Source organism: Panthera uncia, assembly GCF_023721935.1.
Source record: "Panthera uncia isolate 11264 chromosome A1 unlocalized genomic scaffold, Puncia_PCG_1.0 HiC_scaffold_16, whole genome shotgun sequence".
NCBI classification, from domain to species: domain Eukaryota; kingdom Metazoa; phylum Chordata; class Mammalia; order Carnivora; family Felidae; genus Panthera; species Panthera uncia.
In genome coordinates this window covers 24,440,747-24,465,895 of record NW_026057576.1, presented here as the reverse complement: position 1 = coordinate 24,465,895, position 25,149 = coordinate 24,440,747, and the positions used below count along the sequence as shown (strand labels likewise).

At 38.6% G+C, this 25,149-nt stretch overlaps 1 protein-coding gene across 2 annotated transcripts in view; it reads left to right on the top strand.

Annotated features, from left to right (window-relative positions):
• The window catches only part of GTF2F2 (general transcription factor IIF subunit 2), a 155,682-nt gene that overhangs the window by 21,372 nt on the left and 109,161 nt on the right, over window positions 1–25,149 (top strand). For both annotated transcript variants that reach the window (XM_049646983.1, XM_049646982.1), the window contains exons 3-4: window positions 1,828–1,846; window positions 3,191–3,335. In XM_049646983.1, the coding sequence (XP_049502940.1) occupies window positions 1,828–1,846; window positions 3,191–3,335 (164 nt within the window). The remainder of the gene's footprint in view (window positions 1–1,827; window positions 1,847–3,190; window positions 3,336–25,149) is intronic.

Here is a 25,149-nt window from a genome sequence, read left to right as displayed (position 1 = left end):
TAATCAGTCCTTTTCCCCTTGCTGCCTACTTCCAATCATTTCTTCTTCTGTCAGTTCTGACAGCTCAGATATCCTGCCACACACTCCTCCTCTTTGCATTCTGCCATTGCCTGGTTAAAGCCTTCATTACTTTTTTGTGAGTTTTTGCATTAACCTCAATTCAATTCAGTAAACATTCTGCAAGTGCTTTCCCTGCATCTTTGCCTTTATTTTGATTGCGGCACCTCTGTCTGAAAGGTTAGCTTAATTAAATGTCCCTAGAAGCCAGGTCCAGGAGTGATAGGGAAGGGACTGCGATGAATTCATTGCCTGTCTGCGCACGTCAAAGGGATTATTGTCATACTGAATTGAGGGGTGGGTGAGGGCACTATCGCTGCCAAATCTTCCAGTCTTTTGAGAGGAGCTGCAAATGCATATTTTTACATGAAATCTTAGAATTTTTTCACTTCTCTTTTAGGTGCTTCCCAACAAAAGGGTGATTAACATTGCATTTTAATATGTGAAAGGCTCTGAGGAGTCCTGCAGTAAACAAATCTGTTTAAGATTCTGGATTCCTTAGTCTGGCCCAAGAGGCTCTTTACCGCTTGACTCAAGCCTACCATTCACTGATGTTAGAAAGAATGTGCTAGATCTTCTCACTTCTGTGTTTAATTGGATTACTCTCTTAACCTGGAATGCCTCCGTGTTGTTGACCTCATCTCTCATTTAATTTGTCTTTTGCTAGCTTTCTCATCTGCATTTTCCTGACAGCACGTTGTACCTGTCATAAAGTTATTATCCTGTTTATGTTGTTCATGGATCGAATCGTTTTGCATTAAACTAGGACCTTTGAGGACAAAGACCTGTATTCATACTGTATACCATGCACTTGGCACAATGCCTAATGTTTGTAGACACTTCATCACAGAATGAGTGGTTGAGCCTCTGAGTGAAGGCAGGTTGGAACTCAGTCTGGTGTTATGGAGAAACAGTTTTCTAACTGGTCTTCATATCCATTTTATATATATTTTCTGGTGCAAGTTTCTAGGAGCATATTTTATACTGTATTCTTTTGTTCATGCAATACATGTGGCTCTCCATTGCCTAAGGAATAAAGTCCATGCTCTGCACTGTGATATTCAAGATACTCTGTGGTCTAGCCTCAGTTCTCCTTTATAGTTCATCTTCCACTGTTCCTTAGTTTGTACTCTCCGAGCCAAATGTGACTACGTTTTCATGATCAGACTCTTTGTGGCTTTGCTCAGCTGATACGTCTGATACTATTTTCCTGTCTCAGCCTGTTGAAATCCCAGTACCCTTCAAGACTTAGCTCAGGCTTTCTCTTTTGTTAAGCCATTCCTCAACTCCTAGAATGGAAGAAATGGTCTCCTATCTGATCCTGGCACATTGGGATTCTCTTAAACATTAATTAAAATTTATCTCTTGTAGTTATGGATATAGCTTTTATATCTTCTGGCTGGGAACAGATATTACATCCAGTACTTTGCTTAGAGTAGATATTTAATACATGGTTTTTAAAATTAGACTATTATATAGTATGCAGAAATAAAGGTAACAGTAACAAGATCATTACTTGGATAAACTGTTATTAGGACAGGTCGCAATAGTGTTAAGTGATATAAACTTATGTACACAGGGGATTAATGTGGTTTTTATTTTTACCAAATGATTACAAGTAGGTTAGTTGAGGAGAGCCAAGGGTAAATATAGTCGATCTATGTAAATGCTATATTTTATGTAAATATGAAATAGTGTTATTTCTTTTAGTTCTTAACATACATTTGAAGAAAACATGAAATCTAAATAAAATTCTTTCCTTTCTTTTAGGAATCAAGGAAGGACTGAGGTAAGATTATTTCTATGAATATTTTATTGAAGACGTGAGATTATTTTACCATGTATTAGTAATAGCAAAGAGAAGGTGGTGTTTGCATTCTGGAAAACTACATCAAAACACTGGCTGATGGTGAGGAACGCGTAACAGTATAAATGTCACTTTTGTGTGAATGAATGGACTCCTTTCTAGTTGTTCATTCTTAGCATTTTTCTGCTTTGACCCAAAATATCCCTTCACTGGGTACTATGAGGCTTATTCTTGCTTCAGTATTACTCGAATATTATTTCAGTGTGGCAAAGGCATTTGGTCTGGATTTTTCAGGGCTTTAGGTTTTGACCCATTAAGTCCAGGACATAATTGTGGTACCTATCACATACCAGAGAAGTATTTAATAAATGCTTTATGGCCTTTCCTTTGTTGTTGGGAGATTAGTATTTTATGTTTATAAATCCCTTTGATAGAAAATGTGAGGTTCCTTTGGGGAGAGCTGGTATGTAGTAAAAATCCTTGTGAAAAAACGTCTACTACGTCTTTTTTATTCTAAACCTCAATATTGAATTACCTTTGTAAGTATTTATTTGTATTTGTTAAAGTATTCAAAAATAAAACAGCACCATGTACTCCTACAGCAGTCATTAAGACCTAAAAAAGAAATACATCCCCTGCTTATGGGAATGTTTAAGCTTTCTAGTAATAGCTCACTTTTTCCTTTAAGTACAGTCACCTTTTAAATACTCTTATAATACTCATTCATTAAGCAAATACTGTTTTCCTTCTATGTGCCAGGCCCTTTGCTATATATTTATTTATATTATATATTTAAGTATATACATTTGTAAGGATATAAATGTAAGAAGATAAAATCCCTTGACTTCAGAGACCTTAGGGGAAAAAATTTATTCCTGTTTTGGAGCTAGAGTTTCTTCAGCCATAAACCAGAGAAAAACATTTGAAAGCTGTCACCCATCTTTATAATGGTAGATTAGCCCCATTATTCTGACAAATGGGAATAGATTCCCTTTTTGTGACTAAGTATTAAGGATTTTTTGATAAAGTTTTAGAAAAATGTTGAATAAAACTGAGGGCTGATGGGGGGTGGGAGGGAGGGGAGGGTGGGTGATGGGTATTGAGGAGGGCACCTGTTGGGATGAGCACTGGGTGTTGTATGGAAACCAATTTGACAGTAAATTTCATATATTAAATAATAAAAGAAAAGAAAAATGTTGAATAAAATGACTAGAAATTGAGGTTCATATTTTTAAAAAGGTATTTGATTTATAATCAGAATTTCTGTGAAAGATACTTTGAATACATAAGTCTGTTGTAATAAGCTTTTGTTAATGTGTCTGTTAGGTGTCATTTACTTTGAATGAGGATCTTGCAAATATTCACGATATTGGCGGAAAACCAGCTTCTGTCAGCACCCCTAGAGAACATCCATTTGTCTTACAAAGTGTTGGAGGACAGACATTAACAGTCTTTACTGAGAGCTCATCAGGTCAGTGGGAATAGAATTATTTAATGTGATTCCAGTACTTGTTATATAGATGCTGTGTCTCAAATTACACTTTAAGGTCATTATCAAGGCTGCTTTACCTGTTGTTCTGTCTACCTCTATTATTCATTTCATGCTATTTGTTTCTCTACTTTCCTGTGATTAATGAAATTTTGGCTGTTACTCGAAGGGTTTAATTTCCATTTGGGGCATGAAGAAATAGAACAAAGCAGATGGAAGAGTCTGGTGCATCAAGCTGTCTTCTAGGATGTTGAAGAAACAGTATTCTGAGTTTTGCCAAGATAAGGTCATACTTTCCTGTTTTGGTAAATTGATATTCAGCAGCTATAAGTTGTGTTTAAAAAAATACTGCTTAATATTAGGGAATCTTTTAGTCTGAATTTTTGCCTTTGTAGGTTTCAGTTCTAAGAGAGCCTTTTTAGTACCAAGATTTGAACTGTTTTTACTTGGTTTTGACACTCAAGAAGCTCTGTGTTAAGTACAGTTTGTAAATTTTGTTTGTTTGCTCTGATATTCTACCAGTTCAGTAAATCAGGAGCAAGTGTTTCAGTTTGTGCATTAGAGAGGGAGATTTTTTGCAGCATATGTATATGTTTATTTTCACTGTTTCTTGATTTTTAACCTTCTCTGAATGTAGCATATTACTATTAATGTAGCAGGGCAACTCATTTTAATGGAGCTAATTTCCCGTATCTAATTTAAAAAGTTTGTTGGTTGTGTAAGGAAAATGATTTGTGATTTTGTCATATCTGCATTAAACATTACAAAAAAGGCTATAAGAAATTATAGTATGTTAAGGATGTTATTGTTATAAAAAAAGAATATGTTCAGATAAATTTTTTGTGATGTCTTAGAATACCAGTAGCTATAAAAACTGATCTAAAAAATGTTAGTATTTTCCCCCACTTTTAATGTAGAATGTAACACAGGGGTAAAATAATTTTTCTGCATGTGGTTTAGGGTAAAAGTTTTGTTTTATTGCATTATTCTGATGCTACAATAATATTGATACTATAATAATGTGTAGTATTATGGGAGGTAGAAAGTGTTAAATACTTCCATTTTCTCTTGAAGAGGATTCAGTCATTCAACAAATATTTATTGTATGCCCTGCAGGGCATAGCACAGGTGCATCCAAGGAATCTGGTGTTTGTCTTGTGATTGATAGGATTTAATAATACCTATTGAACCTGTGGGTTTTTTCTACTTTTGTGTTGGCCCTGGAGTAGAAGAGGCATAGTACCAAGATCGTAAATAGGAGGCAGAACCGTGAAAAAGTTTGAGGTAGGAAAATTTTGAACTACTTTTGTAGAAAAAGGTATCCTATTTCAGCTTTTTTACATTTTACTAAATTGCTAATTTTTCAACATGTGATTTATTACTTATATAAAAGACAGTGATTTAGCAGGCTCTGTGCTGACAGCTCAGAGCCTAGAGCCTGTTTGGATTCTGTGTCTCCCTCTCTCTCTCCCCCTACCCCGCTAGTGCTCTGTCTCTCTCTCAAAAATAAATAAAACATTAAAAAAAATGAAAGTTTTAAAAGACAGTGATTTAGAATGATAAGGTTTGTTATCCTCAAAATTTATCTTCCATTAAAAAAATTTTTTTTAATGTTTATTTATTTTTGAGAGAGAGAGAGAGAGAGAGAGAGAGAGAGTGAGAGTAAGCGTGTGCAGGCAGGGGAGGGGCAGAGAGAGAGGGAGACACAGAATTCGAAGCAGGCTCCAGGCTCCGAGCTGTCAGCACAGAGCCTTATGCGGGGCTCGAACTCACAAACTGCGAGATCATGACCTGAGCCGAAGTTGGACACTTAACTGACTGAGCCACCCAGGCACCCCTTTATCTTCCATTTTTAATCTCGTAAATTCTTTAGTTAGTATTGTTCTCTTTTTGAACATTTTGTGTTCACATTTCTGGTTACAGTGTACTCCAAAGTGAATATGGTATTATAAGGATTATCTTGGCAGGGATATGGAAGTGGATCAAGATTGTCATCCTTCTTTTGGAGTTTGGACAATATGTTCTTGCTTTGTAGAGCTGTGGTAATACAAATGCAAGTCTAAGTTGCTGCTAGATGCTGCACACTGTAAGGAAACTTTTTTCTTATTATTAATAGCAGTCATTTCGGTTTAAGTCCTTGTTCCTTGGTTCTCCTTGCACTTTTCTGGGCTTTGTTTTCCTTATTTGTGAAATGGGATAATAATTATTTACGTTTATGTATAAATAGGAATATATTTAAAACACAACAACACTCTACATAATAAATGGTCAGTGACTATTAACTGTTATTATTAGTTGTTTTTTTTTTTTTTTTTTTTTTTTTATAGCTCTAGCTATCTATAGATGTATATATTTTTTTAAGTAAGCTCCGGGCCCAATATGTGGCTTGAACTCAGCCATGACCCCAGGATCAGGTGTTGCATACTCTACTGACTGAGCCAGCCAGGTGCCCCTATATTAGGTCTTGTTTTTAAACACTTTAGGTTTCAAGTTTATTTTAAGCCATGTGCTTGCAGTTTAGCTCTCTGTGTGTATACCATTTGATGAACTTCAGCCAATAGAGATTTTTATGTTTTTTTTTACTGCTTTATTTATTTATTTATTTATGAGCGAGAGTGAGCGAGCGCACGTGTGTGTGCAAGAGCATGAACAGGGGAGGGGCAGAGAGCGAGGGAGACACAGAATCTGAAGCAGGCTCCAGGCTCTGAGCTGTCAGCACAGAGCCTGACACGGGGCTCGAACTCGTGTACCGAGACATCATGACCAGAGCTGAAGTCGGACGCTTAATTGACTGAGTCACCCAGGTGCCCCGTTCAGTATTTTTGGATTGCCTCAATGACCGAGGGGAAAAAAAAAAAACTCCATAGAGTTTTTTAATGAACCACTATTTTTAATGATTCAATTTTGTATGTTAGAGTTTTTTTGTGAGGATGGAATTAGAGGGGACTGATATGTTTTACATTGTCTTCTTAATTAAACCATTCTGCATTTCTTGAGTGTTCTGTGACCACAGTTTCTAGTTGAGTATTCCTATCTGAGGGAACATGTTTTATTTTTAAGACTATTTGGGGTTTGACTCTTTTTCTGCCTTGACATTTCTCTGTGAAATTCTAAATCTATTTCTCTATTAAATATTTTTTTAGCTAGTCTTCTTATCTCTGTACCGGTATCTAGAGAGAAATGCCTGTGTTCAGTCTTCACTTTTTCCTGCTTGGATCTTTGGTTTAGTGTTTTTATCTACTATTTGTTGGAAATTAAATAACTTATGTTTCTTTTATAATTTACGCCCCTATGTTTGTTCGAACTTAGGTTTTATTCTTTATAATTGCAAATCCTAGACTAAAAGTTGCTATTCATTCATCTGTTCAATAGATACTTAATTCTAAGCTCTGTTAGAGTAAGACTAGACTTTTGTTCAGTTGGGCAACTGGTATGTGGAAAAAATAAGTGTTACAGAAAGTACTCTCATGGAGCTATGTATAAAGAAGGAAAAAGAATATGCACTTTAATTGAAGGAACTGGGAAAGACTTCAAAAATGGAGATAATATTTGAGCTGTACCTTAAAAGTATATGAATACTTATATGAATAAGTGTGCCTTGAATGGGAGGAGGGAAATAAAGATAAAAAGCATTTCTCTTGCCTTCAGATACCCTATTCTTCTTCACTTTGCTTTCTCCTACCTGTCATACTTTGTCATAATCTATTAAAATCCATTAAATAGTCCTTGTTGGATCAAAGCAAAACACTCAGTTGTGGACCTGATAGTCTAGTTTACAGACAAAAAAGTTTGAACTGGTGCCGTGGGAGTGGAAAAGAATATCCTCTTCGAGAGATGACAGAGGTAATTTTGACAGCTTTTGGTGATGAATTGACTCGGACAATTGGATGAGTGAGAAGTCTAGAATGGTTTCTAGGCTTTTTAGGCTTGAGCATCTGGATAAATGGTGAGATCATTACGGAGATAGAAAATATTGGAAGAAATGGGTAGGATTAGAGCTGATAGAACCACGGTGGCATTCGGTGTTCTAAGTTTTCATTACCTTTGACCTTTCTGCAGCAGTTCATTAATTCAGCAAACTGATATTTGTACCTGTTGTTGGCAGGACCTCTTTTATTTAGAGTTGGGGTACTTCATTGAGCAAAATCCCAGCCTTTATGGTGCTTACATTTTAAGTAAGAGGAAATAGCAACAAATAATAAACATAATGAGTAAATTGCATCTTAGTCTAGAAGGTGGTAAATTATCTGAGAAAAAGGCAGAGAGTGGTGTCAGGAGTACTGGGTTGAGGGTGGGGCTTGCAAATTTAAGTAGTGTGGTCAGTGTGGGTCCATTGAGAAGATGGGATTTGCACAGCCTTGAACTCCGTCAGAAGACGTAGCCATGTGGTGTTAGTAAGCCAGCTAGGAGTTCTCAAGGCAGAAGCAACAACACATTTGCCCTGAGGTGGGAGCAAGCCTAGCATGTTCCAGGAGTAGCAAGGAGGTCAATGTAGGGTGGAATAGATGGGCCAACGGGAAGAGTATTGGGCTAGTGGTAGTAGTGAGCTGGAGCAAAAGGAGTTGGCAGTGACCGGTCATAAAGGAGCTTGTAAACCAGTAACAGTTTTGGATTTTATTCTGAGAAAAGTGGGGAGCCACTGGATAGTTTTGAACAGAATAGAGATTTGATCTGATTTACATTTTAAAGAATGACTCTGGCCAGCAAGTAGAGAAGAGACTCTGAGGGCAAGTGTGGGAGCTGGAGGCTACTGCAGTAATCAGGGGAGAAATGACAGAGGACTTGGACCTGTCGGTGGTAGCCGTGACAAAGGTCTGGGCTCTCATCTGATGTCCAATCCCATCTTTTTTTTTTTTTTTTTTTTTTTTTAGTTTTTTTTTTTTTTTTTTTAATGTTTATTTATTTTTGAGAGTCAAAGCGTGAGCGGGGGATAGGCAGAGAGAGAGAGGGAGACATAATCCAAACCAGGCTCCAGGGTCTGAGCTGTCATTGCAGAGCTCAGTGCTGGGCTCGAACCCACAAACTATGATATGCTGACCTGAGGAGAAGTCGGAGACTTAACCGACTGAGCCACCCATCTTTAGTTGTCTGAACAGATAATCCACTTGGATTTTTTGTTACAAAAGTCATATTGATTTTTCCATTCGTTTATTCTCCAGATATTCATATTTCTGTCAGTGATAACATCATCAGTCTTTTATTCTCTTGGCCATGATAATTCTTAGCCTCCTTTTACTCACACATTTAGTCAGGTGTCTCGTTTCGTCATTTCTGTTGGAAAAATCACATGTAAATGTTTGTGTGGTCCCCTGAAGCAGTCCTGTGAAAACTTCACCCATCCTCGCTACCCTCTCTGGTTCAGTCTGCTGGAATCCCTTTTACAGTAGCTTCCTGGCACCTGCCCCTGCTTTTCTCCTTTGTTTCCCCCCTCTCCCCCCCACCAAGGATTTGTTTGCCTTTTTTAGTTGAAGCCACCTTCCTTCGCTGCTCTAGTCTTGCTTGATTCTTCTTTCTTGATAGTAAGGTTTGTTTTACTCATTTTGCCCCTGAATTAAACCTTGTGGGTAGGATACTGTGTCTCATGCTTATCTCCATAGTGCCTGGGCTAGGATTGAGCAATATAGTGGGTGAGCAAAGGTGCTAAAATCATTTATTTTCTCTTAAGAATTACTACTCGAAAGGTACATTTTAGAATGGTTTTTAAGGGAGATGACTTATTAGTGACAAAGGATGGGCTTTCTTCTTCAGAGTTTCTTAAGACGTTTGAGGTTCAAAACTGAATATTAAATTCCTTTGTTTCTCACTTTATTTCTTGCTCGTTATATTTTAATTTTGGCACAGCTGATTCTTTTTTTTTTTTTTTTTTTTTTGCTAATCAGAGTAGTTCAGCACTGTGTGCTGTAACACTTGGTTAACCACTGTACACATTATAATAAGACCTATTCCCTGGATAATATAGCAGCTGAGATAATTGGAAGTATGAGAATTTACTTGGTGGTGGCTTGCCTTATTTTAAGCTTGAGTTTGGTAACATATACTAACACATATTTATCTTAGAATGTGTTTGAATTTGAAGTAAAATGTATATCTGTGGGAATGCTCCTTGAAGATGGAGAATTACTGGTCATGTTGGAAATGTTGTAGGATTTATAATCTGCCTTATATGGACTGTCCCGCAAGTATGGTAAATGAAGCCCAAATATAGGTAATCTTTTTATTTCAAGTTGAAGTTTTGACTGTTAATGAGAAACTGTTAACTTGGTGCATTTCCCCCATTTGTTGAGGATGGGATATTGTATAATTTTCAGAGGTGTGAATTAAGCTTTATATATGTGTATATGAGGTTGTTAGCACTCAAACTACAGCTCTTTTTTGTTGAATTTTTTTTTTCTCATCCCTGCTTTTAAACATGACTGATACTGTGTTGCCTAAATCATCACCATATGCATATTACCTATTGCCATGCAATGGGACTCTGAGGTTTTATTTAGCCTTATCTGTCATAATTGTAATGATTTTATATCACTTTAGTGCAGTGGTTCTTGAACTTTTTGGTCTTAGAGCTCCTTTATACATTATGTGTTAACATAAATCACATATATATGTGAAAAAGCTTTGTTTTAAAAAAAAATAGGGTGAAATGTGGCATTTTGTAAATCACGTTAATATCTGGCTTAAAAGACTAGCTGTATACTCCTGCCCACTTCTGCATTCAGTCTCGAGTGGTATGTTGATTTTGGTTAAGTATCTGAAGAAAATCTGACCTCTGACAAATTATGCAGTTACAAAACAGAGGAGTAATTAATGACATTTTCAGATAATTGTGAATATTCTTTTGATACTACACCAAAAATTTACTAAGTGGTAGTTTCTTAAAGGTTTGTTGCAGCATAGAATTTGAAATCGGATCAGTAAACTTTTTATAGTCTGTTACATTGAAATCCACAAGGTTTATTCAGTACTTTTTTTTTTTTATTTAAAAAAAAATTTTTTTTAAACGTTTATTCATTTTTGAGACAGAGAGAGACAGAGCATGAATGGGGGAAGGTCAGAGAGAGAGGGAGACACAGAATCTGAAACAGGCTCCAGGCTCTGAGCTGTCAGCACAGAGCCTGACGCGGGGCTCGAACTCACGGACCGCGAGATCATGACCTGAGCCGAAGTCAGACACCCAACCAACTGAGCCACCCAGGCGCCCCTTATTCAGTACTTTGAATAGATCTTTTACCTATGCATGATTTTGTAACATCACATGTGCATCATTTTGAGAATGTTGGTTCACTGAGTTGTGCACTTCTTCCACATGTTGCCATGTTTCCTTACTCAATATCGAAATTTTGCATTCATTAACATCACTGTCTTAATCAGAAGATCTTTAGGTATTAGAGTGCTGTCAAGTTTATGGTGATGGGTGTAAGTTTTTAACAAGGGCTAATTTTCATTTTAAAGGTTGAATTTTAATTTTTAAACATTTTTAATATTTATTTTTGAGAGAGAGACAGAGCACAAGTGGGGAGGGGCAGAGACACAGGGAGGCACAGAATCCGAAGCAGGCTCCAGGCTCTGAGCTGTCAGCACAGAGCCCGACACGGGGCTCGAACTCACGAGCCATGAGATCACGAGCCGTGAGATCATGACCTGAGCCAAGATTGGACGCTCAACTGACTGAGCTACCCAGGTGCCCCTGAATTTTATTAATGGTATCAAATACTCTCGGTTGTTTCTTTGAAAGGATGGGCTTATTCCATTCATTTTTGAGAATTTCTTCCAGATACTGGAGCCTGATAACCAGAGTTTGTGTGGCAGCCACCTCTAAGTGTCGTCCGCTTTAGCAAGCGCACCAGGCTTTCCACTCTTCCAGTGAGTTATGTGCAAAGACCCCGGTGGCAGAAGTCGGGAAGCCTTATTTTTTCCTTACTCTTGAGTAATGGCCATGCTACTGAACATTTGGGATCATATCAGTTTCTGGCACTTTTATACTTGTCAGGAAGAACAAACTGAAGCCAAAATGTATGACCTTAGTGTTTTGTATATTTCCCGAGCTGCCACCAAGGTTTGTGGCTGACTGCAGAGGTTCAGCTTTGAGATTTCTGCCAACTGCCTGAGTCAGGCCTACTCTCTGGAAAGTTAAACCAAATAGCAGAAAATGTTCCTTTATTCAATGGTTGGAAAAGAGAGTAAAAGGCATGCTTATACTCTTTTCATGTTCAGGTATTTATGTATAGATACATGGTTGTTATATAGTGTGGATTTCATAATTTGGGAATGAGGGTGAGGAGGAGAAAAAGGAAAACTTGTAAGAATAACATTAAGGTTTGGAATCACAAGTTAAATCCATTAAAGCTGATTTATTTTTTTAATGAAATATTTCAAGCCTGTAGTAAAGTGTAGAGAATGGCGTAACTTGTGTGCAACATCTCTATTTCATAACTTGATATTTGCCATATTTTTTAAGGATATAAAACATTTTATTTTTTTTTAATTTTTTTTTTTTAATGTTTATTTATTTTTGAGACAGAGAGATACAGAGCATGAATGGGGGAGGGTCAGAGAGAGGGAGACACAGAATCTGAAACAGGCTCCAGGCTCTGAGCTGTCAGCACAGAGCCCGATGCGGGGCTCGAACTCACGGACCGTGAAATCATGACCTGAGCCGAAGTCAGCCGCTTAACCAACTGAGCCACCCAGGCGCCCCAGGATATAAAACATTTTAGATACAGTTGACATTCCATTTTCTTTTTCCTGGTCCCATTCTACCTTCCTTTCCAGAAGTAACCATTGTCCTGGAGTTAGTGTATATTATTGTGAGAGTTTGCAATTGCTTACGACAAATTCTTCACAATATTAATGAAGAAAACAAAATTCTTTAGAGATGGTTTAAGCAGTGTCATCTGAATTTCTAACAGTTAGGAAGTTCAGTGTTTAGATTGAATAGAGATTTTTTAGTGTAGAGTATTTCTTGACAAGCCTTTTTTTGTTGTTTCTTTTGTTTCTTTAGTACATGAATTTTTTAAATTTCCTAGAATTTAGCATAAATTATGTGATTAAGGGGCACCTGGTTGGCTCAGTCGGTTTAGCATCCGACTTTGGCTCAGGTCGCGATCTCACAGTTTGTGGTTTCAAGCCCCACGCTGGGCTTTGTGCTGACAGCTCGAGCCTGGAGCCTGCTTCAGATTCTGTGTCTCCTCCTCTCTCTGCCCCTCCCCGCTCACGCTTTGTCTCACTCTGTTTCTCAAAAATAAGTAAACGTAAAAAAAAATTTTTTTTAAATTATGTGATCGAAAGTAATTATTAATGAGAAACTTAAAAACTCAATCCCATGTTTTCTGGTGAGAAATACTGATTGATCAGTGAAACTATGAGGATAAAAGAAAATACTTGAATTTTGTGTTAGCCTTGCCACTCAAGCATTTTTTATTTTGGTAATGCAGTTTTCTATATCTGTATTGTGATAAGCATACTGTCAGTGTTTTGAGTATGAGTTAGGTAATATAGTATTATTTCTCAGAAGAATTGATGTATAATTTATGCTAGGAATATTGGCATGTTGGTTTTTGTCAGTTTTAATCATTGCTATGAATTTGTTAAAGTAACCTAACTTTAGAAAGCATCTTCAAGTTTTTATCTTTATTGTATGTTGTGTTTACTCTTCCTAAAATTCTGTGATGCTCAGTTTTTATCCTCAAACCTCTCATTTCCTTTTGGTAAAGCAGCTGAGAAGAACTTGGAAGGTTTTTATTATGCCTGGATGTACTGATAGGCTGTACAAACATGTTTCTCCTTTTTCCTTTTAATTTTCTATAGCTTCCAGGTTATAAAGTTGGTTCTTTGTTTTGATTCATGTATACTTAGGAAGAACCTGGCTTCTTTACAGACATAGTAAAATCAGTTTTACAGTGCATATTATATTACTTTAAGTATTAAAACTAGGTCTTGAAACAGTGTTAATTTAAAACTACCAGTGTTTTTCAAAAAAAAGTAAAACCATCTTAATTTTTTAAAAAATCATTTTCTTTGGGTGTTTCAAATAACTTTATTGCCATTTAGTATGAGCAGGGAAGGTGCAGAGAGAGAGGGAGACACAGAATCTGAAGCAGGCTCTAGGCTCTGAGCTGTCAGCACAGAGCCCGACATGGGGCTTGAACTCATGGACCGTGAGATCATGACCTGAGCAGAAGTCAGATGCTCAACCGACCGAGCCACCCAGGAGTCTCTATTGCTATTAGTTTTTTAAACCTTATGCAAGACTGTTGCTCACGGACATGGTTTTGTCTCTGGTTCTTTGAGCATTCTTATATCAATATTTAAAATGGAGAAAATGCCTTACAACTGATTTTTCTTTTTCTGCCACATAGCCTTTCATTATGGAAAGAGAAGACACATTACTTGGTTGGCTTTATACTTTGAGTGCTTAAAACTGTATTCTTTGATAGTACTAATACAGTAATTCCTTACAGAAAAAAAGAAGCTTAAGACTTTAAATTTGGTTTATTACTTTAAAAAGCAATTCATACTCTTTATTTATTTTATTTTTATTTTTATTTTTATTTTTATTTTTATTTTTATTTTTATTTTTATTTAATTATTTTTTAAGTAGGCTCCATATCCAGTGTGGGGGCTCAACCTCATGACCCCGAGATCAAGAGTCCCATGTACTACCAACTGAGCCAGCCAGGCACTCTTCACCTTCTTTTTTTAAATTTTATTTATTTATTTTTTATGTTTAATTATTTTTGAGAGAGAGAGAGAAAGACAGAGTGTGAGTGGGGGCAGAGAGAGAGGGGACACAGAATTTGAAGCAGGCTCCAGGCTCTGAGCTGTCAGCACAGAGCCCAGCGCGGGGTTCGAACTCATGAACTGTGAGATTATGACCTGAGCCGAAGTCGTCTGCTTAACCGACTAAGCCACCCAGGCACCCCTTACATTCTTTATTTTATTTATTTGTTTTTTAATTTAAAAAATTAATGTTTATTTCTTTTTTGAGAGAGAGAGACAGAGTGCGAGTTGGGGAGAGGCAGAGAGAGAGACACACACACAGAATCTGAAGCAGGCTCCAGGCTCCTAGCTGTCCGCACGGAGCCCAGTAGGGGGCTCAAACCCACGAACTGGGAGATCGTGACCTGAGCCGAAGTCAGATGGTTAACTGACTGAGCCACCCAGTCGCCCCCACATTCTTTATTTTATAAAACGTGCATGGGGCACCTGTCTGGCTCAGTCAGTAGAACATGGGACTCTTGATCTTTGGTTTGTAAATTTGAGCTCCACAGTGGGTGTAGAATCTTTAAAGTGCTGTCCAATAGAAATAAAATGCAAGTCACATACATATTTAAAAAAATTTTTAAAGATGCATAGGACACCAAAGGCTTTCATGTAAAAAAGTAACAGCCACTTCTCCCACGGCCTCACTAGTCCCACTTATAGGATACCAGCCCTGGTAAAAAGCTACATCACAACAGAATAGGAAGGGCTACCAAAATGAATTTGAAACCTACATTTGAACTATATTCTTGACTACACAGGTTGTGATGCAAAGTGCCTTGTGTCATTTTATATTCTTGTAACTATTTGGTCTGGAAGAATTGAAGGAGGTTTTTATTAAGGCATAAATATTTACAACATTTACATCTTTCTTACCATTAAGCAGTGAAAGGTAACAGAAATAGGTAATCTCCAAGCACGTATTTTGTTGACTATGGTGAGCACTTTACATGAATTATTTCCTTTATTTGAGGTAGGTACCATTGTTATTTTATTTGATTGATGAGAGAAATGGGCTTTACATAGGATACAGCTTGACTAATATGCAGCTTATAAGCTTGTGCCCTTAATCCTCATACTAGTGGTTTTCACCGTGACCGCAAGATCAGTTTCCTGATTAAAAGGTAACATTAAAAAAAGAAAGGGAGAAATAGAAGAGATTTAACTTTTTATTTTGTATTTCACACATACACTGATGTAGAATAATAAAAAGAATCCTGTATGTCTTCACCCACTTTTAGGGATTTATGGTGCATTTTGTAACATGCTGTCTGTGAAAAGAGCTACTTCTATAAACAGGTATAAGTTGACTTTATTCATACACATTTGCACTCCTGCCCCATCATTGCCCTGCTGAATTTTATCTCCCAAAGTTCTATAAGGCTATATACCGCTGCTTTTGTTTTGGGTTTTTATCACAGTGATAGTTTTACCTATTGTAAACCTCAGTTCCTTCTTCAATTCCCGATTGGATTTGCCTTGCAGAATCAAAAATAACCTGTCTGATCATCGTCTGTAGATTATGAATATATTTTTAACCTGCCACCTCCAGGTATATATCTTTAATAACTATCTAGTGCAGTGGTTCCTACCTGGGGACAACTTTGGCAGCTTCTAGAGATGTGTTTGGTTGTCACAGTTGACTTGTTACTGGCATCTAATGAGCAGGAATGCCACCAGATATCCTACTGTGCACAGGACAGCCCCTTGCAACAAATAACTACTGAGCCCAAAATTTCTTGCCGAGGACAAGAAATCATCGTCTCGTATAAGAGAAACTGTTATTTTTAACAGACAAGCTATTTGATATAGCTAATGATGATACTGAAGTCATGAAATAATTTTTTTTTTTTTGAAGGAGCCAGCAGGAGTGACCAAAACCTGTTCACCTCCCAGTAGTTACTTTTGTTCTCTGCTTTCCCTCCTCCTCCTGCTGCTCCTCCTGCTGTTTTTCTTCTGTTGTGTCAGAAGAAATTTGTGTGCTTTTAGGAGACTGCCCTTGAGGTTTTAGCTTTATATGGATGTTTAAGAATTTTCTATTTTGTCCTTAAATTTTTTTTTTAAAGTTTATTGTTTTGAGAGAGGGAGAGTGCCTGAGCCTGATGGGGGGAGGGGCAGAGAGAAAGGGAGAGCGAGAATTCTAAGCAGGGTCCACCCAGTCAGCACAGAGCCCTAGATGGGGCTTGATTTCAGGAATCAGGAGATCAGGACCTGAGCCAAAATTGAGTTGGATGCTTAACCTGCTGACCTACCCAGGTAACCCCAAAATATCTACTCTTAAGCACCATATTTTTTTCATTAGCCACTGTTTATCAGATTACTTCTTTAAAACACTTTCGGGTATTTACCATGACCACAAAAGTACATTTTTCTTTGTGTAAGTTCTAGCTGATGAAGAATCGTAGAGCAAAAAAACGTGGTGATTTAAACATGGCTTTTTATTGCCCCTGAAAAAATTCTTACATTTAAAGGGTTGTCACCTTCTACCTCATCCACTCTAATTCAAGCTTGATTTAATCCTAAATTTTTTTTTTAACGTTTATTTATTTTTGAGACAGGGAGAGACAGAGCATGAACAGGGGAGGGTCAGAGAGAGGGAGACACAGAATCTGAAGTAGGCTCCAGGCTCTGAGCTGTCAGCACAGAGCCCGACGTGGGGCTTGAACTCATGGACCACAAGATCATGACCTGAGCCGAAGTCGGCCGCTTAACTGACCGAGCCACCCAGGTGCCCCTCAAGCTTGATTTAATTCTTAAATTTCAAGCTTGAAAGTTTAGGTTTAGGAAGGAGAAAAAAGCAGTACAAAGTTGAAATGTGGCAGATTTCTCACTTATATATTAGTGTATTAGTAGAGAAGAATTATCTATAGGGCTTTTCATGATAAAAACTTACCAGGAAAGAAAACTAAACTTTTTTTCTCTTCCCCACCCCCATATTCTCTTTAACTTTTCATTGTGGAAAAATTTTAAGCATATACAAAAGGAGAGAAATAGTATAGTCAGTCTTGTTTCAGCTGTACTACAGCCACTGCCCTTTGTACCTCACAGGACTATTTTATTTATTATTTATATCTTTTCAATGTTTATTTTTGAGAGAGAGAGTCAGAGCACGAGCAGGGGAGAGGCAGAGAGAGAGAGGGGGAGACTCAGAATCTGAAGCAGACTGCAGGCTCTGGGCTGACAGCACAGAGCCCAATGCGGGGCTCAAACCCATGAACCGTGAGATCATGACCTGAGCCAAAGTCAGATGTTTAACCAACTGAGCCACCCAGGCACCCCAATGTTTATTTATTTTTGAGAGAGAGAGTCAGAGCACGAGCGGGGGAGAGGTAGAGAGAGAGGGAGACACAGAACCTGAAGCAGGCTCCAGGCTCTGGGCTGTCATCACAGAGCCTGATGTGGGGCTCAAACCCACAAACCATGAGATCATGACCTGAGTCGGAGTTGGAGTCGGACTCTTAACTGCCTGAGCCACCCAAGCACCCCAGGAGTATTTTAAAGAAAATCTCACACAGTATATTATTCTCTCCTAAAATTCTTCAGTATGTATCTCCATGAGGATTCCTTTTTTTTGTAAATAAATTACCACAACATTATTAGGATACCTAAAAAAAAAAAAAAAAAAAAAAAACCCAACAAAAAAACAAAAAACAGTAATTCCAATATCATTATAGATCTAGTCATTGGGAGCTGTAATGCTCAAATTCCAATGATTCCTGATTTTTCTCCTCTTCTGATACATGGTTCAGTTCTATCTGAAGGCACAGTGATTTGCATCTGCACAGCTCACAGTGTTCACTTGTAAAGGTACCACTGGAGAAAATATAATTCATCAAGTCATTTATATTACTGTGAAGGCATGAAGCACTCTCTGTAGAACTGTCTAAGGAATTTGGCTGATAAAGAAGTGACAGAACATTGTGTGTCAACTAAAATAAAAAGAAATGACAGAAAAGAAATCATTCTAAGTTGTACTGAGGTACTGATGTCTAACTTGCGACATTGTTGCTGGGGGGTATACTTAAGCAGTGTTTATTGAATGTGTTTGGGTTATTTTCAGATTGTATATGGTTAAAGTTACATACAGTTAACCAGATACATTTAGGAAGAAGGAAATCTTAATTCAGTCTGCCCAAACTCTAAAGAAAGAGGGCTTTTAAAACAAAGGTTAACACTAAAATAGGAGTGCCTGGGTGGCTCAGTTGGTTAAGCATCCAACTCTGGATCTCGGCTCAGGTCATGATTTCACGGTTCATGAGTTCAGGCTCTGCATCAGGCTTTGTGCTGATGATGCAGAGCCTGCTTGGGATTCTCTCTTTCCCTGTCTCTCTGCCCCTTCCCCTGCTCACCCTCTCTCTCCCTCAAAGTAAATGAATAAGCTTAAACACACATACACACACATACACACAATAAAAGCAGGTGGTATAAGAATTTATGTGGGGGCACCTGGGTGGCTCAGTCGGTTGAGCGGCCGACTTCGGCTCAGGTCATGATCTCGCGGTCCGTGAGTTCGAGCCCCGCGTCGGGCTCTGTGCTGACCGACCAGTGCCTGGAGCCTGTTTCAGATTCTGTGTCTCCCTCTCTCTGACCCTCCCCCGTTCATGCTCTGTCTCTCTCTGTCTCAAAAATAAATAAACGTTAAAAAAAAAAATTAAAAAAAAAAAAAGAATTTATGTGATGAATGGAATAAAAAAAGATTCATTAATTTACTACATATAATATGGATAGGGAGTGTATCCCTATCTGTCAATATAAACAATGGGGATATTATATTCAATTTGTATATAAACCTTGATTTAGAATATTTCTTGCGGGGCGCCTGGGTGGCGCAGTCGGTTAAGCGTCCGACTTCAGCCAGGTCACGATCTCGCGGTCTGTGAGTTCGAGCCCCGCGTCGGGCTCTGGGCTGATGGCTCGGAGCCTGGAGCTTGTTTCCGATTCTGTGTCTCCCTCTCTCTCTGCCCCTCCCCCGTTCATGCTCTGTCTCTCTCTGTCCCAAAAATAAATAAAAAACGTTGAAAAAAAAATTTAGAATATTTCTTGCAATATAAAAGAGATTGATGAGGAACAGAGAAACCTATTCCCTTTAAGTTGAATTTAAGTTTAAAATCTCTTGAAAGTCACTTGAATTTATGTGTCTTTAATGCAAAACAACTCAGTAAAACGTTTTTAAGTTCTGAAATAGAAACTCCTTCCTCTGTGTTCTTACCAACTGTTAGAACTCGACAGCTGTGGCCTGGCCACAGGTGAAACACTGATAGAGAGCCAGCATGCTCTGAAAGACTGCTGTGTTTGAAAAGACATGTAGCTGGTGATTATTATTTTTTTAAGAACTCTATGTATGCGTATCGGTCCACAATTTCTTGCTTACACTGTACCGTTAGCTCTTCCAGAAGAAAAAGGGGGGGAAACCCTACGGACACATTCAGTGTTCACATTTTCCCCCCTTCCCCCTCTAAAAGAGTCCGTCTTTCTTGAGAATATTTTATGGTTAGAAGTTGTAGCCTTCTCTGCTCATACAGAAAAACAGCACACCGCGCAGGATTGTTTACAGCTTTGGTTTCGTTTTCATAACTGAGCCAAACCTTAATGACTGTGAGGATCTTGCAGGTTTTTCCTTACTGTGTCACTTGTCATGTACCATAGCTCAACAGTTTCTTGAGAGGAACACCTATACTGTTTAGCAAAGGAAAATGTCTGGTGATTTAGAGCAGTGCACAGTCCTTTTTCTGCAGCTTCTAGGTGAAGGGTGATTTTTCTTACGTTCCCAAATTAGGGACAGTGTCCCACGGATTGGGGATTATGGCATAAATACCATGATGCTCAGTGCTTGCCCACAGTCTTTCTTCCCTTGCCATTTCTGTGCACACCGGCCAACTTCTAGATCTCAACATCTGTGTGTCTTCCTGAATGTTTTCTCTACTGCCAGCCACTCTGCCTTCATGGAGGGCTAGTCAGAAATGCTAGGGTGTTAACACTCACTCTGAGAACCGCTCTCAGCCAGTATCTGACAGGAACTGGTGGGTAAATACCCAACTCCCTTAACCCTCAAGTGGGGTAACTCTGGACACATGTCCTACAATGTCTGTAGCAAGATTAAACAAGTTTTCCACAGTGATACGTAGTTGGTACCAATTTTCGAGACTCATCTCTTCAGTAATTTCTTTCCTCTTCCTGTCTCTTTTCCCCAGCCATCTTTCAAAGTTTCTTGGGATCATCTCACAAATAAGTTACCTGAACTTTAAAACCGTGTCTTAGAGTCAGCTTCTGGAAGAATCCAAATCAGGATTGAGAGAATAAACTGTAGCTTTACCTTTATTTAGAAATTGGAAATCGTGTCTTTATAGAGATGACCTTGACATATACCCCACCTTTGAAAAAATTATGGACCAAACGTGCTATTACAATTTTTACTAAGTTACTTAGTGCCATACTTCACAACTTACCACTTACACTGATAAGTGTAACTTACTGTATAACTGTAACTGCGTAAGTGTAACTCCCTAGTACAAGTGGCACTGATGTGTTCTTTGACCCTCAGCTTTTTGAGTGTCTGTGCGCCCAAATGGCTTTAAACCCTACTGTGATCCCTAGGGATACTGCACATAAAGCATACTTTAATAGACCCAAATATCCTAAGACTGAGGTTCAGGAAGATGTAAAGGAGGAAGCCGAGATGTACTTTTAGAACACATTGTTGTTTTTCATGCTGTGTCCTTGCAGACATTTTCTCTCCCCTACTCATTGCCTGTTTCTGCTGCCCTCTCAGTCAGCTGCCTATTCCCATTCTGACCGACCGTCTTCCTCACCTACCTCTGCTCCTACCCGGTATGACTGACTCTGCTCCACTAGGCTTTCATTAGTTCCCCCAATGGGACTCAATCTCGCTGTGTGACAAACACGTCCTTCCCATCCCTACCCTTCTATTCATTTGGACGTCTCCAGTGCCTCCGTGAACTGTTGTTACGACCTCAAGAAGATGCTCTCGGATACCACCTCTGACTCTTTTTCTGACTTCAGCCCCTAGTCTTTTAGATACGCACATTCTCTGTTTCCAGCTTTTGGAAATAACTACTTCAAAGTCATAGAATTGTCCCATTGAATATACTTTATTCAGGAAGACAGTTGCAAGGGGAAAATATGTATACACAGTACCTCATTAGCTGAAGAAACTATCATTTGTGAGAAACTGTCTTATTCCAAGACTATAAAATTCATGAAAATTAATTCACATAAATTAACTGCATCACTGATTCAGCTGACATTCACCTTCCACCAAAGCTTTTACTTGCTTCTAAGTCTTGTCAGAAAAAAAAATATTAAAATATGTTAAGTGGGAGAAAGAAAAACTAATTGGAAACTGTGTAATGGTAAGTTTACCAGACTGTCTCACAGAGATAACTGTAGTCTCTTTGTATTAAAGAAAAATCAGTAAAATCTTCAGTGCTAGAACCATGATTCTGGTTTGCTTGTTTTTAACATATTAGTCCTTACGAAGTTTAGTATTTCTAATACTGCAGTATTTCTAGATGGGTTATGTCCACAGTAAGACTTATGCTTGAAAGTTAAACAATTCTATTAGAAAGGAAACAGTGTCACTCATGATATGTAAGAGATTGTATAGCAAATTCTGTAATGAATGTATGAATTCAGAATCAAAGCACAGCTTTCAGTGTTCTATATTTTGATCTGAGCAGTGGTTATAGGAATGTGTTCACTTTGTGAAAATTCATCAAAGCTATAAACTTATGACTTGTGTACTTTTTTAAAATTTAGGTTCTATTTCAGTAAAATTTTTATTAAAGCAAAGCACAAGAAGAAAACACATTTTTCTTTTTCTTTTTTCTTTGAGAGAGTGTGTTTGCGAGCAGGGGAGAGGGGCAGAGGGAGAGAGAGAGAATCCCAAGCAGGCTCCATGCTGTCCCACAACCCTCGGATCATGACCTGAGCTAAAATCAAGAGTTGGACACTCAACCGACTGCGCCATCCACGCACCCTGAAAGCACATTTTTTGTAAAAATCTGTGAACCAGATCTCCTAGTTGGTTCAGAAAATTAAATTACAGGTATTAAATCACATTGTATGAGTTTGCTAGGGCGCCCTCACAAAAAGGACAGACTGAGTGGCCTAAAGAACACATTTATTTTCTCACTGTTCTGGAGCCTAGAAGTCTAACATCAAGGTGCCTGAGTGGCTCAGTCGGTTAAGCATCCGATTCTTGGTTTTGGCTCAGGTCTTGATCTTACGGTTTGTGAGATTGACCTCGGGCATGGAGCCTGCTTGGGATTGTTTCTCTCTCCGCCCATTACCTCCTCATGCTCACATTCTTTCTCTCTCTCTGTGTGTCTCTCTCTCAATGAATGAATGAATGAATCTTGAAAAAAGTAAAATGAAAGTGGCAGCATGATGGTTTCTTCTGAGGCCTCTCTCTGTAATGTGCAGATGGCCACCATCTTGCTGCTGCTTCACGTGGTTGATCCTCTGTGCACAGACACCCCCGGTGTGTGGTTCTGTGACCAAGTTTCTTCTTAGAAGATCACCAGTCATTTTGGATTAGGGTCTACCCTGCCTGTAGAGTACAGTAAAACTGTAGAGTTAACATCTTACTATCTCTGATTTGATTTGGATTTCCCTAGAAGCTTACCATGTGATATTTGATTGGGAACCTGAGATTGACTCTGTAGCACAAGGTGTGTCTGTCCTGTGGTTTACATATCATTGGAGAGTGGTACATCCATGGCTACTTCAACCAGTAGAATCATCTTGGCTAAATTTACAGAATTAGAAGGAGTGCTGTTTAAATAGTAATTTGCTGACATTATTAGTGGAGGAGACTTGCCTTTTGACCCAGACCATTTCCGAATAGGAGGATTGTGTGTGTGTGTGTGTGTGTGTGTGTGTGTGTGTGTGTGTGTTGTAGGATATTGATCGGAAGAGAACTCATTTTACTAATAATGGTAACTCAGACACTAAAGATAGTGACTGTGCTGCACAGATAAAAGGAAAGTATATTGGGAAAATAAAAAGTCATAGACTGTTGGTGGAGTTTAAGTACTAGACCAAAGATGTTTTAGGACAAAATATTCAAACTTACTGGTTCATTATTCAGAGTAAAATAGGGACTGGCAAACTCTGTTCTATTGAAAATGATCTCTCCCAGTTGTAGTGTTCTCTAATTTGGAAAACCTGGGTCTTATGGTTCTTTTCTTTGAGTTTAATTTTAAAGGTAGAGGAAGTGCTTAAGCGTTATCGAGTTCAGGGGTGAATTCAGCAGTATAACACAAGAGTTTATGTGTGTTATAGCTCCTAAAATAGTGCTGGGGTAAGAAACTGAATCCAGTCTGTAGGCCTTTTTTATTTGCTTGCTTTCTGTTTTGTTTTTAATGAACTTTGATGATTTTAAGCAGGGCAGTCATTCTCAGGATGGTTGGACTGGTAGCCATTATTCCTTATTTCGTACTCACTTGTTTCACATGCTTCTCTTACCTGCCCCACACCTGACAACTTGTGGGTTTGAGATAGTTTCCTTTTTTTGAGGTAACAGATTACTTTGAATGATTTTGAGAAATAGAACCAGAGACCAGTTTCTTTACTTCACGCCCATGTCTTTCCTGCGATGGTAAGAATAGCAAAAAAGTGAAGAGATGAGTAAAAAGACAAGTTATGTATCTTTGGACACAGGACAGAATGATAATGGGCTCTGCAGTTCTTGCTTTAGGAGTATAGACAAAACTAAAAGAAATAATTGTAAGTAATTTGGCGGTCCTGAATGACTATTGCAAAGCATTCTGATATTGTGTACCTCTTAAGCAAATTATAAGGAACTACTTTGGAACACTGTAGATTTTCCTATCCATTTGAAGTTAGAGGAAATTAAAAAAAAAAAAAATTCCCAGATGGAGAATCTTAATATTCCTGAAGGTTACCATACCCATCTTAGGAATGGAATCTCATAGCTTATTTGGTTAGGGAATTAAGAAATTAAGTGGTAGAGGGGCACCTGGGTGGTTCAGTCGGTTAAGTGTCTGACTGTTGGTTGCGGCTCAGGTCATGATCTCGCTGTTTTGTGTTTGAGCCCCGCTTTGGGCTATGCACTGTCAGTGCAGAGCCTGCTTGGGATTCTCTCTCTCCCTCTCTCTCCCTCTCTCTCCCTCTCTCTCCCTCTCTCTCCCTCTCTCTCCCTCTGTCTGCCTCTGTCTGCCTCTCTCTCCCTCTCTTTCCGTCCCTCCCCCGTTTGCACTCTTTCTCTCTCTCAGAATAAATAAATAAACTTAAAAAAATTAAAAAAAAAAAATTCAACGGTAGAGACCAGTGGGGTGTTTGGTTTTTTTCAACTATAGTTTCCGATAAAAAGCAGTGGTTTACTGTCTGAAAGATAAGTTTAGCCTATAAAAGCATCATTTGCACAGTGCTTTACGAAATACTTTCTGAATAAACTATCACGTGATCCTCAAAAATTCTGGGAGGAAAAATAGGTACCATGATGTGGGGTGAGCAGATTTAATTTGACCACCCTCTATGAGATCACTGTTACCCCCGTGTCCTGAGAACCAACTGTTTTGAAAAGATATAGTTCCCATCCTCAAAGAGTTAGTGTCTAAAAATCGGGTGGGAGGGGGAAGAGGTTCCATGGGAGCAAGAGAGGAAGCAGCCAAATTATCTTGAATGAGACGGAAGCTTCACTGAGAACCTAGCGTCTGAGTTAACACCTGAAGTATTAGTGTGGGTATGCACAAGCAAGCACAGCATGCCTGTTGCGTGCTGAAGCAGCCCGTGCAGAGGCCGAGAGCATGATGGATCTGGAACACTGCCAGAGTGGAAAGGCTGAGGCACGGAGCGAGGAGACATGGCACTAGATACAGGTACGCATTGGAGAGTGGATCAAGCTGTGATGATGACTGCTTTCTGCTGCTTTGAGAAAGGAAAATGGTAGCTCTTGAAAGTGTGTCAATCTCGGTGAACACGCTTGGGGAGTGTTGAAGGGTGGCAGCGTCTTCACAGTCTAGGAGGTAGGGGCTGCTGTACAGGGCGTCTCAAA